This window comes from Rhinichthys klamathensis, unplaced genomic scaffold (genome assembly GCF_029890125.1).
Source record: "Rhinichthys klamathensis goyatoka isolate OS25496 unplaced genomic scaffold, OSU_Roscu_1.1 h1tg000359l_1, whole genome shotgun sequence".
Taxonomy (NCBI): domain Eukaryota; kingdom Metazoa; phylum Chordata; class Actinopteri; order Cypriniformes; family Leuciscidae; genus Rhinichthys; species Rhinichthys klamathensis.
This window is the reverse complement of record NW_026606868.1, coordinates 345,232-362,660: the sequence shown is the minus strand read 5'-3', so window position 1 is coordinate 362,660 and position 17,429 is coordinate 345,232. Positions and strand designations below refer to the sequence as shown.

Genomic DNA, 17,429 nt, shown 5'->3' with positions numbered 1-17,429 from the left:
ATTTGCTGCCCTAAACGGAAATTAACTTCTTATCTTTGCAAACCAAGTACACATAAATTAGCGCCAATAATTAGTTGTCACTAATCTGACGCAAAACTTGCGGTAACAAACAAATCCATTTAATCTACTTGGGAAAACAATTTCAGAGTCAGTCGGAATAAATCAAATGTAACAATTTATTAGGTAAATGTATCATGCCAATTTCATAATCAGTTCAACGATAATAAATACAAAACATGAAATGCTCTGGAATAAAGAGAGAAGATGCGAACCTGACATTATAAAATACATGATGTGAAGTGTTTTGCATACACTCGGCATCACAGGCTAATTTGAGTTACAAATCGCCCTAAGCCTCTTGTTGCAATTCATTATATACCCAGACCAAGACAGAAAATTCTTTCACATGGAAACATTTGCTAACAATGGGAATTTGCATTCAGAGTTTACACCTTTTTGGGAGCAGAATGCCATTTGCCTGGAGGACCCACCCCTCCTCTGCAAGTTATCTCTCAAGAACTTTATTACCTTTTGTTTTACTTCTTTGGGAATGAGACCTTTGTACCAGTCGCACTGAGACATTTCAAATGATACCAAACATGTATAATTACTTATTGTACACATTTAACATTGCATAGGTTTTTACAGCCCGATCTCACGGCAATTCGTACGAATTTTTTCGAGGTGGCTAATTCGTACTAATTCATACGACCTCACTCGTACAAATTCGTACGATTTTTGCTAATTCGTACATATTTTACGAGTTACCAAATTCGTATGAATTCGTACGAATGACCTACCCCTGACCCCGCCCCTAAACCTACCCATCACGTGGGTTTAGACAAATCGTACAAATTCGTACGAGTGAGGTCGTATGAATTAGTACGAATTAGCCACCTTTTAATCGCTCGTACGAATTGGTACGAATTGGTCGTGAGATAGCATTGGTTTTTAGTGAGTTTTAGGTGAGGAGGAGAAGAGGGGGAGCAGGGGGAGATGATGAGACTGTAAAAGTGAGATGTGAGCTGCACTGTGTGTGCATCTCGGATGTTGCTGTTACATATGCAGGAGAGAGTTCAAATGTTAATTCTCAGGAGAGCCTTTTGCTTTCTCGCAGGGTAGCCCAGACTTACTGGCACCCGCCTTACAACAACATTTAGGCTAATGAAATATATGTGATATGTAAATATTTTGAAATATAAAATGGAAATTAGAAATGGTCTTGTGGTAATACATACATTTTTAATAGAACATATTCTCTCTATTCATAGTATAGGTCATAAACTGCATGTATAAGAATTACAAAACAACTGGCAAAATGTTTTTACAAATAGTTTTAGATGTAATAGTATAATGATTATGTCACAGTGAAGTATTTCACATCACCGATTTATCTAATATCACAAAATTAAAATGATGGTAGCCTACCTCAACAACACAAGGATCATTTATGCATTAATCTATTCTATACAATAATATTTATACATTAATATCATAGATTAAAAATAATAATAACAAATAGAAAAAAATGAATAGAGAATTAGTTCTAAGAAACTAATAAAGGTGCATGAAATAATAGGCAACGAGCAGATTGTACCCATTGGGTCTGTCCCTTTCTGAGCCAGCTATAACAGGCACAATGTAACAGAACTGCACTCAATCAATAGATCTGAAAAGATTTCATTATCTTTACAATAAAAATGAATGATTTTTATAAATCAAGCGAATCAACTTCCCCTTTCAAATGTCATATAATAGGCAGAACAAGCATAGAACATCCTGTGCTTGCTGTCTATTCAGCAACTTTATACTGAATACAGGATATAACTGTACTAGCTGGATCCAACTTAGTAATTTAAATTTTGGGGGCGGCTGCTGTTAAAGATGTCTAAATGAGCGTCTTTGAATTTAAAGAGATCTAATTGCAATCAGCAGCCAAATTAGTCATTGTAATACGTATGAATGTCCCACATTCTGTACATCCAAAATAGCTCATCTGTGAGTGATGTTTTGCTATTACAGCATGAATGAGAATATTATCTTTAGTTTTGAAACAATGTCTTAAATTAAGACATATTTTAAAGGGGACCTATTACCTTGAAGGGGACCTTGTTTTTGGGGTCAACTCGAATAGGTTTTCATGCTTGATTGGTCAAACAACACATTGTTTTTCACATATTTTACATTGTTGCAGCACCTCTCTTTCCAGTCTGTCAGTAACGCTCTGTTTTGTTTCTGTCTCTATGAAGCCCCTCCTTCCGATGTGCTCTGATTGGTCAGCTGGACCAGTGTGTTGTGATTGGTAAACCACTTTGAGCGCGTTTCTGAAATGCCACACCCCTTAACCGTGCACGTTTCAACACACTACTAACGGAACTTAACCAAGCCTCGTCCCCTTTTTCATATGCCTTGAGCAGGAATTATTTAAATAAGGAATATTGTAATGTATATGTTCACTGAATAAAACTATCTACAATCTAGGGATTTCAGAGGGTTTAGAAACAGTGCTTACTGATATAGAGAATAACTCCCTTTGGAGAGGACTTTGAGCTTTGCAGAATTTTTAATGCTCAAACAGCAACATTATACATTAAATAAAGTTGAAAATGTAAAAGAAACAAACATAAAAGGTCCTCTTTAAATGTAAAAAGAAACTTTTTACTCTGAAATCCCTGACTTCAGACCTGTCTATCCATCTATAAGAGTTTGACCGTTACTCATGTCCAGTTGATATTTAGTGTAATGATTGGATGTGCTGTGAAACAGTAACAACATTTCTTAAAATCTTAAAAATTTTCATGAAACGTAAGTTGCGATAGTTTTTCTTCCCTATTGTGACGTACTTTATATCAAAGTGAGACGGCATCTCGAACAAGAAAACATGTAGGGTTGGACTTCAGTCAAGAACCAGTCCTCCCCGGGGGTAATATTATATAAATATGCAGCCTTGGCAAACTTAAAGGTGCAATGTGTAATATTTCTGAGGATCTATTGACAGAAATGCAATATAAAATCCATAACTATGTGTTCAGTGGTGTATAAAGACATTACTCAATGAACCGTTATGTTTTTATTACCTTAGAATGAGACATTTATATCTACATAACCGCGGGCACCCCCTTCTATGAAGGTCGACATATTGTGACGTCATATTTCTACCGTAGCCGAACGCGAACAAACAGCTCTACAGAGCGCGTTTCGTCACTACCTTGAAAGAAAAGCCGCAGAAAGCTAGAAGCTAGCCATAGACACCGTGAGTAGTGACTTTTCCCTTGTCAGTGGTGTAAAATATGTAGTTGGATTGTTTCATGTAACTTAGTTCTTCTCCCTCGCTGTGTTATGGCTTTGACAATCAGCTGATTAGTACAATTGACCGTAAAACAGTAACGTTACAGGAGTCACCAACCTGTCGATCGCGGTCGACAAGTCGATCTTGGAAGCATTTTAAGTCGATCGCGAAGAGTTTTTAAAACCAGAAAGAAAAAACAATATTTTTATTCATTATTATTTGTTAATTTGTGTGTAGTAAATGGTGTCTAGGGGATGCGGAGGCGCGCACGCTGTTACAATCACGTAAACTTTTTATTTAATTGATAACTATACTGTTTTGCATTTTATTCTCCAATAAACCAAATGTATTCCAGAAAGGACATCTACAGGAAAAGCTACCATGTATGAATGAGTCTGGGTTAGGCCCATGTGGTAGTCTATCAAATTTAGACCACTAGCTTAGGGCAAACGTCTCCAGAAACACACCTGGCTGTGTGTGGGTGGGCAAAACAACCAAATGTAACCACCTTTTACTTGAAGCAAATCCCATGGCAACAGGACACCTGCTGATTCTGGAATAATATGAGGGAAGTCAAATACTGTAGATTCATTGGGATCAAATAAAATGAAAAGGTGGAATAAGGCATGAGTGAATGGATGGGTGATAATAGGAGAAATCTCTTAAATCCTTATCATGCAGAGTTAGCTTCTAAAAGAGAGGACAACTTCCAAGGTTGTTTGTCCCTGGAAACCAAAATGTTTAATTTAAGATTTTCGACTAAGACATAGACAGACCCTCAGCGCATAACATACGAAAAGACAAGCTCTGAACATCAACAAATGACAAGAAACTAAAAGTGAGGACAAAAACAACAGCGACAGCATAAATAAGCAAGCAGTAAAACAATAATAACAGTAACTATAATTAATTTGTATCTCAATGCATGCTGGAAACAAGCCAAAGCAATGCATTGGAATTACACAAAGATCATCGTGGGCTTTAAAGCTGCAGTCCGTAGCTTTTTTTGGGTTAATTATCCAAAATACATATTTGAGGAAATACATAACCAGCCAGTATTCAAAACTATCTGCTTGCCTTAGCTTGATTCAAAGCGGTAAGCTTGTAATAATGTTTTTAATTCCAGTGGTACTGGTGGATTTCCGCAGGAGATTCGAGCATGTCTTTGCGTCATTACGTCACATCTGTACACATAAAGAAGGAGTTTTGGCTAGTATATGCTATATTGCGTGTGAGGATGTTGGAGGTGGAGATTTATAGCCTTTTCTCACAGCACTTGATATAATTAAACTTATCAATTTGATGGCGGATCCAGAAAGGTTCAAACGACAATCACCAGTGACAACTGGAGACTCACCCGCTGTAAAATGCAAAAGACTTCGTTCGGACTTCGGAGTGGCTACAGAAAAAAAGAAACTGCAACCGGACCCATGCGAAAACAAGGATACATATCGGAAGGACATTACATGTAGTCACGCAATGCTGACGTTGTTAACATTATATGATACGTGATATGATAAGCGATTGTTAGATTTAATCAGCGCGATTTACTGCAATGTCAGAACCAGAACAAAAGTGGATGTTTCTTACTTGTTGAGATGACATTTTCCGGTGAAAATTATTATGTTGGTTATACTTCCAAAAAGTATAATCTGTGATTCTGAATGACAGTATCCACACTGGCACGGTGACTGACAGCTGCACATTCTCCTCAAACATTGTGTTCATCCGCGCTGTGCCTTGTCGAAGTACAACTCACGTAAAGTTGATAATTCCGTGAATAACTGCAATGGTAGATTTCGAACAGAGATGGCGACAAAGAGGAAAAACTGCGGACTGCAGCTTTAAATGGAAGCAAAAAAAAAAAACAGCAAAAAAACCTTTAGAACAGTTCACATGCTCAATGTCACAAATGTGTTTATTTGATTAGTGACCAAGAAATAGTGCAGAATCTTGCATATTTATAATTCATTTTATGCCATAACTTTCTATGCTTTTATTTTCCTTGTGCAACTTTATTTCTAGATTTATATGGAAGGTAAAAACAGTGAAACTTAAAAAAAAAACACAGACAGATGTGTTATGTTGAAGGTGCTGTATGAAGGATGTGATACTGATACAACAAGGTACAATGAACACTATATGATCAATTAAAACTTAAACAATTGTGAAAAATAACCTTGGGGTTCCATGCCCTTCAGACAAGCACCATTTCACAGGGAAACAGCACAAGAAGAGAGAATGAGTTATAGGAAGGAGGAAGGGGAGAGGAACAGGTGAAAGGACAGAGATATAACAGGTGCATGGAATGAAAAGCACAATATGAAGGGAGAGAGAGAGAGAGACTGACTGACTGACAAAGGGTGCAACTCAATCAGCTCGCTAGCTTCCTATAGGTCGTGAATCAGTGTATCGTGCACACGAATAAGGGCACTTGGTAAGGACAGTAAGGACTCTGGCTCACTACACATTGGGACACTGATGACTATTTCCGGCGACATGACAACATCCTCCTTGTACAACATCACTGGTATTTATGATAAACAGCAGAACTGATATATTTCTGGCATCTTTTACAGTTATACAAGTACATTATAATAAATTCCTAAATTGCAGCCATAAATAAATTATAAATCTTTACCAGATTATGTTCATTACCTGTCTGATGTATGCTTATGCTTAAGGGAACATAGGCAAATTTTGAAGCCTAATTTTATGCCCTTTCTCTCTCCAACTTCCCTCAGTCATGTTCACTTGGATGTACGTCATTGCTTACGTTGCACGAGTAGCCCTTGATTATTTGGAATCCGATATGGAGCAGATTTATTATTTATAGTTTTTTTCCTTATAAATTTTTACACACCAAGGACTTTTTTTAATGCCAGAGGGACTCTTTAGCGCCTCCCAGATTTCAGGGGCTCAAACTGCCTGAAGAGAGGATGGGAGCTATCTGCCATAATACTCGCCTTCTTCCTTGCCCTTTCAGTGAAAAGTTGTCTTAAGTACATCTAGGGTTTACCAATATTTTACTTGCCATTAACACAATTCTAGAAAGTTTATTCTTAAATATACATTTTAAGTGACCAAACCAGGCTGGGAGATGAAAGGTTAGAACACTCTCAACAATAGATTTATACAATCTAGATATGAATCTAAGATATGCTGACTAACACCAAGGGCAGCAGTTGTCTGAGAAAAATAGAGTCGCTGCGAGCATCTATTGAAAACTGTACTCCCAAAACAGCTCACCTGGATATTTAAAAATTTTCCATAATTTCAACATGTTAGGCATCAATGGAAACCGCCTCAATTATCATATCTTGTTTTGTGCTAATTCATTTGTCTTGGCAAAATTAATTTCTAACTGGCTAGAGCGACATAATGTTACAAGGGCCTTAGTGTGAGCCATGATAGGCAGCACCACCTGAGGGGTTTGTTTTCGCAACTGAGCACATCAGACATGATCTCTCTGACACAGACCCTCTGTGGATGGCAGGAAACAAAGTTTTAAGATCAATCAGCAATTTCAAGAGAATATGTGTCTTCATTGAATTAAAAGCTGAGCTAAAATCTACAAATAAAACCCTATATCCTTTAAGATGCATAAGATGATTTGTAACTGTATTAGGCAGAGTCAGCACAGCATCATGTGTGCCCTTATCTCTCTTATATGCAAACCGGAGTGGATCTAGCATAGAGTCCATATTACTGGCCAAAATCAGCTCCATCATTTTACACAATATAGAAGTTATTGCGATAGGTCGAAAATCATTTGGCATGATACTTGCACTGGGCTTTTTTTTTGGCAAAGGGTAATTATTGAGCAGATCTGTCTTGAAAGACAGAAGCTGAATGGAAATATTTCCCAGGTGCTCAAAAGGCTGTTGAGACAAAGCCTCCAGCACCATGGAGAGGTCCCACTCTGGAACAGCTCTTCTAGTGACTGAAAGAGAATGGCGAACACCCTTCATAAATCTATGAAAAAGGGGGTGTTGCCCCACCATAGTGCCGTCAAACCCAACATGACATGCAGCAATAGTCACTAAATAGACCTTAACAGTAGAAAAAGGTTTTCCACTATCCATAAGGTCTTGCAGAAAAACCAAAATATCAGAAACTGAGCACTGATATGATATCAGTCAGCACCCTTCACACTACTCCTCAAACACACGCCACTTACAGTCATAAATAGCTGTCTGGTGACACTGCTTGCGCACTTTTTTCTCACTAACTCTCACAGACATTTGCCCCCAGGCAGGAGGGGGTTACTCTGCTGGGCCGGTGGCTTTCCGCGGGATTTATTAGCCCTGCCTGCATTATGGAAATGGTGTCCAGTAGCATTGGGCTGAGAAAGGCAAAGTCTGAAAGCCTTGTCCTCCTCGTCATCACAGCACTGTTGCATTAAAGCAATGGCAGGTCCAAAGAGAGCCTGGCCAAGTTCAACCGGCGCTCCAGCGATGCACCGCTTTTCACTACCAGGGAGACCAGATATATTAAGCCACAGTGCACGTTCTCCGACAACCGAGAGAGCCATAAGAATGCCCGCTAGCTTGATGGGCATTACAGAGAACCAGGTCATTAACAGTTACAATCTCCTTCCAGAGAGCAGGTGAGGGTAACCCTTTCTCCAGTTGTTCCCCCATGTCGACCAGGAGCTCGGCCTGGTAAGCTGAAAGCAGGGAGGAGATGTTGAGGGCTCTTACAGCCAAGGCCAAAGCTTTATAAGAGGCCTGGTGGAAGGACTAAGAAAAGCTATCCATTTTGCCAGGGAGAACAGGTTTGAGAGGGGCGAGCAGCCCACCTTGAGAGGGATTAAGGTGCCTGGCGATAGAGGGCTCAAATGGCGGGCAGGGGTCACCCATGACATTCGAGACCGTGTTTGAGGTTGAGCGGGTCTCCCCAGCAATTTTTCATGTGTTTTGCACATGCAGGGAGGACAGGGAAAGCTGCTTTCTATGGCCGGGGTGGGGTCCCAGGAGTTTCCCCTCATAGAGGTCCCCCTCTTGGTCAGAGGCACTTTGTAGAGCCGGCCAGTCGATGTTCAGGCGAGTGGCAGCTTGCTCACAAACCTCGAAGAGGACCGATTGGGGTAAAGCAGCGTGAGCCTTCGTCATTACAGATGATGGGATGGCATCCTCATCTTCTGAGCCGTAGAGAAGGCCAGGATCGTCCTCGTCCCCAGAGCGGAGCGGCTCGTCCATAAAAGCGGGCTCGACCATGGGAGGCCCCGGTGTGCGCACCTGCATCACCCTTTTCCCCATCAGTCGGACAAACCTAAATCAGCACTCTGTGTAACGGCGACTTTGAGCCTGTAGCGCCAGAGTTTCTTGGGGTGCGCCAGGCAATGGCTACAATTCTCGGGGAAATCAATTGCTTCTTCAGAGTGTTTAAGGCCCATGCACACCACACAGAAAGGGATGGGAATCCCTAGCGGCGATAAGGACGCTTTTTGAGCTGATTGAGACACGCATAAAATCTGTCTGTATCGAGCTGATTAGAGTTAGGAGGAGAAAAAGCCACCAAAGGCCATACTAACTATACATGTATGTGTGAACAAATGAGTCTGGGTAAGTTTGGTGAGAGAGACGATATTATGTAAAACAGTGTGGCAGAAAAGCAGTAGGAGCATGTACTCTGATGTACATTAAAATTAATTGTATAATATGCCTGATTAATTAATCAAATTAATCAATTTCATACACACACAAAATTAGATTAGATTAGTTAAGCAAATAAACAGAATATACATTATAAAATGAATTAACATATTTAATTGACAGGCCCTACTATGTACACATGCAGACAGACCTAAGGGCCTACACTCATATAAGGACTGTATATACACAATAACGTAAAAGCTAACACATTCTGTATACACAATAAATATATGCAAAGGCAAACAACACAACACTGCTGATATAAATTCAGTATATCAGCTCTAGAAAGAAACCGTACGGTAGGATATCACATGAAGGTTTTGCATAAACCATCATATTAAGGTTGTGATTAATTAATATGTATTTTTAAATAGGCAGCTGAGTGTCATCTGCTACAGTAAATGTTTGTCTGTGTGGGTGTCTGCACACGTGCGACCGCTTTTCTTTTTCTGAACCTTAGAATTTATAGATGTCGCATCATAATTCTGGAAAGTGCATTGTCAGATCCATCTCTGCAGGGAGCTTCTGTTTGTAGAGGGTCTGTAATGCCAGACTTTTTCCTGCAGGGCAGATTCATACATATTCTGTTTAATTGATAGAAATCAAACGGGACCTGGCTCTTTCTTAATGATTAATTAAGCTGGACAAGACTTTTTTAAGAGCCTCCCAGAAATAAAGTCATTATTGTTTCGATTGTTTTCTTTGGCATACTTACACCATACTGGAAAGGCAACACATAAAAAATTGCATTCAATGCCCATACAAAACTAGCATTTGTTTTTGTATTCATTTTTTGTTGTTGTTACAGAGCAGAAAATGTAAATGTAGAAAACTCATGGAAGCACTTAAAAATAAAAAAATCCCTTTGTCCTTCAGAGTTACGGTAGTGATGGAGCAATGTTTCTTTGTTTAGAAGATCATTGAGCTACAGACACAAAATATTGCAAACAGAAAAAAAAACGTCTCAACCAACCTCAATTCAACCCACACAACACAACCTAACCACCATGAGATAAATCTGTTTTCTTTTTCAAAACGCCTGACCTTCAGGCAGAGACATTAACATAACTCTTTTCTCAGTAATCCCAATTGATCAAAGTGTTAAACAAGAAAGACATTTCTGCAGGATGTGACCATATCAGAAGAGAGGAGAAAAGGCCAGAGATATGCTTCAGTCTTTGGTGGACATTATTCGCTTTTGAAAGCTTCTCAAACATTATTTAAATGAATCAGCATCACATGACACTGTGGAAAAATAGATGCCAAAGAAAATGATGCAGAAAGATACATGGTCTGCCAGTGATAAAAGGTCAGCATCATGATGTTTTACTTCTCATTCAAAGCACTGCAGCCAGGTAACAAAAGTCTCAATTTAATTTTTATAAAACAAAATATGATTAAAAAAAATATTTATTCATTATAAAGATATACTATTATTTTTATTAAGATTAATAATATATATATATATATATATATATATATTTTTTTTTTTTTTTTTTATTACATTTATTAATAAATATTATCAAAGTTTATTGATCTGTCTTTTATAGTTTGGTTGCTATGAAAGAAAAAATACTTAGCTCATAACTGGATTATGTGCTCACCATAATATGTCCGGTTCCACATTCTCTTTGTGACAGACTCTCCTGAAGGTCGATCATGTCCCTCTGAAAGACTCTCATTTAGAGCATTGCAGTACAACATCAGACCGTCATAGAAACCACCTGAGATGATGTTCATCTGAAAGAATCAAATATCCAAATAAATGAATGCACATACAAGTGAAAAATTCATAATCACTATGAGGCTCCTCAAAGATTTATAAAACTATTTTTTTACCTTTATTTTCAATTTACAAGTCAAGTTGCTATTACACAATACACCTTTGCAATTTATACAATACAGATTTTCAAAGCAGTTTTAGGGATAAACAGGAAAATAATGATTCAATGATGCAAACAGAGTTCGGTTCTGCCACAAAATAGTGTCATTGTTCAGCTGAGGTCAGTTCAGTGTTTATTCAGTTCTGTTCAATAACTGTAAAGACCATCAAGTAATCAATTAGTTTATTTCAGCTATAAAGCTGCTCTGGAGAAAACAGCGATGTCATCGTCCAGATCAGTTCAGTTCTCATCCAATAGTGTCAGTACAGTGAAAATCAATAATATTGCTATATATATATATTTCCATAAAAACTAATTTCCTATGTGCATTACAAATCAGTCCAGCATCCAGAGTGAATTGTGCTGGTACTGATGGATATGTTAGATTGATTTTCTTGACACACATCCTACCTGGAGCATGTTATTATGCTGTTGGTTTTCTGAATACACCTGATCTGAATCCTTTACCAAATATTTGTCAGAAATTAAAAATGAAAGTCAGACTGTGTGAGGCACAGGGGAAAGTGCTTCATATCTTAATCTTTTGTCACGATCCATTCAGACTATTTTACCCCCGCAGAGATTCATTTCTATTTAAATGAACAGAACTGATGAGAGAGTTGCTTTTTTAAGGCACAGTCGCTGGGTTTCATATTTCATCTCACTCAAGCCCTGTCATGTGAACTGGGACACAGAAAAACACTTGAATATGGTCTCCAAAGCAAACCTCTCAATTAGAATCCACACTGAGGGGAAAATCCACAAAGCCTCATACAAATTAAGACAGATGTGCTCATACAGCTTGTTCGATTAGGAGAGAACAGGGAAAAACAGAGTTCTTCTCAGGAGCACACCCTGGTGTTAAATACCCTGTTAAAAATACCTGTTTTCTCTCCTGTGTCTGTGTGAATGTGTCTGTATGCATGTTGTTTTGAGATGCACTGTGAAAAAAAGATCCGACAGTTGAATTTGCTGAATTGAACTAAATTACCTGTCTACACGCCTATTATATGCACCATCTCTAATAAACAGCACACCCATTAACACCCATTAATACATCATACACATGAGCTAAATAGACACATTTTTTTTCTTGCATTAAAATACATGAACTTTAGTCTCCTGATGGATGCAGAGCAGCTTAAACCGTTTGACCTGAAATTTGCAGGTATGCGTCACATTGATTTCATATTCTGGGCCTCAAATACACACACAGATTTATAATTATGCTCAACCTTTACCGTTTGGAGAGAAAGAGAGCAAAAGTGCATTGCATCCTGTTCCTTTGTGCATTATTTAGTGAATAGATGACTATTATAGAAAAAAACGGTAAACACACATAATGCACTTTGGGTGAAAAACATGAATTTATTCATTTTGAGGAAGAAGGTCCCTTCAATCTCTTTATGAGAAAAGCCTGGCTGTAATGGGGGCACACAGAACTTTTAACGAGATAAGAGAATAGAGAAATAAATAGCAATTGCAACGGAAGATAGAAAATATGGAGAGCACAGTAGAGTCTTGGCAGAATATAGGCATAATAATAAAATAACGAAAAAGGTAAAAATAAATCACTTCATAATGATCTCTCTTACCAAAGAATCCTCCACTGTGAAGTTGAACATCCGTTTGGCATCCGATTTTAGATGAGTGACAAACTCTTTGTACTCCTGATTTTGTGGCTCTAGGTAGGTCAGTATCTTCACACTCTGAAAAATATAAAAAATATATACAAATTTACTCTAAGAGGCAAATATCTATTCTAAAAAATGTATCCAATATATAAGCACCTACTGTGTGTGTGTGTGTGTGTGAGTATGTGTGTGTATAAAACTGTATATAAGACCATGTATCTTTCTGCAATTTATAAGCAACATAAATCACTGTAAAAAAATGTAAGCTAGTACAAAAAAAAAAAATCTTGGTACTAATTTCCACTAGATTTTTCTTGTTGACTCAACTTTTGTAAATAACAGTTATACGAACTGAAAATAAGTTGTCTGTGACACACACACACACACACACACACACACACACAAAAAAAACGTTTAGTTGAGTCAACTTGACATTATTTGTTTTCTGGAGAGGTGCAACTATTCTGTAACAAATCTTTTGTAGTTGAACCAATTCAAAAAAAAAATTCTATTGGAATTTTTTTTATTGAAAATCATTTGGTCATCACCATTTTGGTGATGAGCGTTTCCTTTGGTTGGTCAGTTTGGCTTTTTGTGTGAGTTTGTGGTCTTTAACAGTGTTTAGAAAAACACATAATTTGTTGCTAAGAAAGAAAGAAACCAAGATCATCAAGTTTTCAGCCTCATAAACTAGAATAAATCCCTAATCTTATTTCTGACCATAAGTGATTTTTTATTTTATATTTTACCAGCAAAACTTTCTTGCAGGAGATCAGACATTCTGAATTCTGAATTTTAAAATACATTATGGGGAAAAAAGTATTTTGACACACACAGACATCAAGAATCAGCATATGAATCTCAACAATGGTGACATGCTTCATGCCGCAATGCATGGTGGGAGCCACCATAGTATTAAAATCATGGCTCCCAGCATGCATTGTGGCATGAAACATGTCACCATTATTGAGATATGGTGTAACATCACAAATAACATCTTTTGATCAGGAATAAGAGTAGTGACCTATTCCCTTTTTGATGCTGTTATCTAGATCACCTGATAATTTTGTTATGGCTTTCTTTGCAACAAATGATGTGTTTTGCTAAACTCTGTTACAAAGACCACAAAATCACAAATGCCAAGAGTCAAACTGACCAACTCAAGGAAACGCTCATCACCAAAACGGTGACCAAACATTAAAGCTACATCTGAACCTGTTTATTCTTAATAAGAACTTCTGTTTCCAATAGACAACATTTTTTGAATTGGTTCAACTACAAAAGATTTGTTACAGAATAGTTGCATCTCTCCAGAAAACAAATAAAGTTGACTCAACTAAACGTTTTTTTGTGTGTGTGTGTGTGTGTGTGTGTGTGTCACAGACAACTTATTTTCAGTTCGTATAACTGTTATTTACAAAAGTTGAGTCAACAAGAAAAAGCTAGTGGAAATTAGTACCAAGATTTTTTTTGTTGTATGAGATTTTAACAGTGTGGATTTTTGCTGAATCAACACAACAAAATCAGTAATTTCAACTTTTTTTAAGTTGTGTTTTTTACAGTGTAGGTTATGTTAGTGTACAAGGTTATTAAATGCTGTAAAATATATATTGATAACTGTTAGTTAATGCATTAACTAATGCTAACAAATGACCTTATTGTATAGAGTTACCCACATTTTTAGACTGATTGAAGTATTTCCCTTATAAAGTTACATACATATATGAATTGTAATTTGCAATATAAAAACAGACCAACCTGACCAATTATAATCTACCAAAGCTAAGCTCCATTGAGCATCAGCATGTCCTGAATCTGCTGTGCGTGGGTTCATCAGTGGGTACTTAGTGTTGGAGTTCAGACATTTCTCACGCTCTGCACAGAAACCCTTCCTCTATCAAAACAGGCGGCTGTTATCACAGTAGGGGCTGCTGACTGCGGTTCTGTGACACTGACCAAAGCTAGAGTGACCTGCATAGCTTTTGATAAGAATATGGCTCAGATTTTGAGCCCCCTGAAGCATAGCAGGGATTGTTTTGTGTTATAGGGGGTTTAAATAAAATGCATTGTTATTATGTCACCATACAGACTAAAAGCCATGCAGGCTCTTTTTAAGGTTCAAGAGATGAGAACAATTCTGATGAAAAAGCTTCATAACTGTCTCTCTTCTCCTTTATCATGATCATAATAATTATTATCTCAAATTGTATAATATATTTCTGGTAGCAAAATAGACCATGAAACTAAGGATGTTGTTTGTGTGTGTGTCTATTATGGGATAGCTTACTGTCCAGACATAGGGCTTACTGGACAGATTTTTAAAAATACAACTGATTACAACAACCTGCGACACCTCCTTAGGGAGCAATACAGACAAACTGACTAAGTTCAGAGAAAATACCTTGAATTAAGTTTATTTGGTTAGACTTAATTTGATGGTCCCCTAACAGACATTCAACTGACTATAAAGTAACTTTAAAACTACATGTCAAGTTGTCAACTTATTTTACTAACCCCAACCCTGACCTTAACCTAACAGTCTACTAGTCTACTAACCAGTGTAACCATTTATGTTATTAGAGAACATTTACTGAATAAAATTTGTCCTCTGTTAAGCATAAACCGCATGAAATTTAGTTTTATTTCTCCTTTAAACAAGAACAAAAATGTCAGTGGAGTAAGAAAAAACAAAGATAATTTCTCAGAAAATAAATTAACATTTTATGAAAAGATTATAAAGTTTTAATATTGTTATATTTAAATTAATAATTAAATATTAAAGGTTATTATTGATATTTAACATTTTAACTGGAAAACAAAACAAAAATACTAAATGAATGAAACTGAAAACGATTATTGGAAGTGTATCTCCTGTCTATCCCTCTCTCATGTTTAATGAAAGGCTTTAATCACCTGGAAGGCCTCCTTCGCAAAGACATCATCTGGGTCTCCTCTGGCCCATGGCTGCGAGGGCCTGGACTCCAAACTGCGTCCAAAGATGTCAATGTAGAAGAAGACATACTCCTCCTTAGGGAGACCTGCCCTGTGGAAGTGCACCATCAACTGCCGGAAAATATCCGGAGAACAGCATACAAACACCACTGCAATGAGAAAGAGAAATAGAAAGAAGGATATCGACATGAGAAAAGAAACTTTAGCCTCCTCCTAATTGCCTCCACTACACACAAACACACATCCTTTTTTTTTTTTTTTTTTTTTTTTAAACACACATCCTGATTCTATGGAGCATTGAGGATATCAGTCTTCCTTAAGTGATAGGAGCTCAAATATAGTTTTTTTGTACTCTCATTAGCATGTTTACCAGAAATGACTTCGTAATAAATATCATAATGTCATTACCTCAGCATGACGTGCCAATATAACACATCCAGACAGGAATTAGCATGTGCACGCTCATTTTAGTCCATGTGTGTGTAAGTGTGTCTGTATGGTGCATTAATGCATTTATGGCTCTGATTGAATCTGGACTGTCTGTTCTATGCTTTTAGCATCACAAGTCATACATTAAAACATGACTTTGATGATTCATTCAATGCATAATACCATTTTTCTAATCAGTATTTTTGTCTTTTCCAGTAATATAAATCTCTTAACAAATATATACATTTATTTGTAAGATAAGTTAACTTTTATCCAAATGCAAAATTGCACAAGATATTAAGATATTTTCATAGAATCCATCCATCCATCCATTCTCTAACCTTCTTGCTGAGGAAACAGTGCTAACGAGCCGCTCACAGAGAAAATACATCTTAAAGTTCATTTTTATGCTTATTTTATCAAAATATTTTGAAGTTTTTTGTTTAAAAAAGAAAAAAATGTAAATGGTAAATAAAGTTACTTAATATATATATATATATATACACATACACTCACCGGCCACTTTATTAGGTACCCCATGCTAGTAACGGGTTGGACCCCCTTTTGCCTTCAGAACTGCCTCAATTCTTCGTGGCATAGATTCAACAAGGTGCTGGAAGCATTCCTCAGGGAGTTTGGTCCATATTGACATGATGGCATCACACAGTTGCCGCAGATTTGTCGGCTGCACATCCATGATGCGAATCTCCCGTGCCACCACATCCCAAAGATGCTCTATTGGGTTGAGATCTGGTGACTGTGGAGGCCATTTTAGTACAGTGAACTCATTGTCATGTTCAAGAAACCAATTTGAAATGATTAGAGCTTTGTGACATGGTGGAAGTAGCCATCAGAGGATGGGTACATGGTGGCCATAAAGGGATGGACATGGTCAGAAACAATGCTCAGGTAGGCCGTGGCATTTAAACGATGCCCAATTGGCACTAAGGGGCCTAAAGTGTGCCAGGAAAACATCCCCCACACCATTACACCACCACCACCAGCCTGCACAGTGGTAACAAGGCATGATGGTTCCATGTTCTCATTCTGTTTACGCCAAATTCTGACTCTAACATCTGAATGTCTCAACAGAAATCAGGACTCATCAGACCAACTGTTCAATTTTGGTGAGCTCTTGCAAATTGTAGCCTCTTTTTCCTATTTGTAGTGGAGATGAGTGGTACCCGGTGGAGTCTTCTGCTGTTGTAGCCCATCCGCCTCAAGGTTGTGCGTGTTGTGGCTTCACAAATGCTTTGCTGCATACCTCGGTTGTAACGAGTGGTTATTTCAGTCACTGTTGCCCTTCTATCAGCTCGAACCAGTCTGGCCATTCTCCTCTGACCTCTGGCATCAACAAGGCATTTCCGCCCACAGAACTGCCGCTCACTGGATGTTTTTTCTTTTTCGGACCATTCTCTGTAAACCCTAGAGATGGTTGTGCGTGAAAATCCCAGTAGATTAGCAGTTTCTGAAATACTCAGACCAGCCCTTCTGGCACCAACAATCATGCCACGTTCAAAGTCACTCAAATCACCTTTCTTCCCCATACTGATGCTCGGTTTGAACTGCAGGAGATTGTTTTGAC

At 37.8% G+C, this 17,429-nt stretch overlaps 1 protein-coding gene across 1 annotated transcript in view; it reads right to left on the bottom strand.

Annotated features, from left to right (window-relative positions):
* npr1b (natriuretic peptide receptor 1b) overlaps nt 1–17,429 on the bottom strand; it is a 59,338-nt gene that overhangs the window by 22,136 nt on the left and 19,773 nt on the right. The window contains exons 5-7 of the mRNA XM_056233060.1: nt 15,377–15,564; nt 12,425–12,538; nt 10,551–10,686 (exon numbers count right to left, since the gene is read on the bottom strand). Of these exons, the coding sequence (XP_056089035.1) occupies nt 10,551–10,686; nt 12,425–12,538; nt 15,377–15,564 (438 nt within the window). The remainder of the gene's footprint in view (nt 1–10,550; nt 10,687–12,424; nt 12,539–15,376; nt 15,565–17,429) is intronic.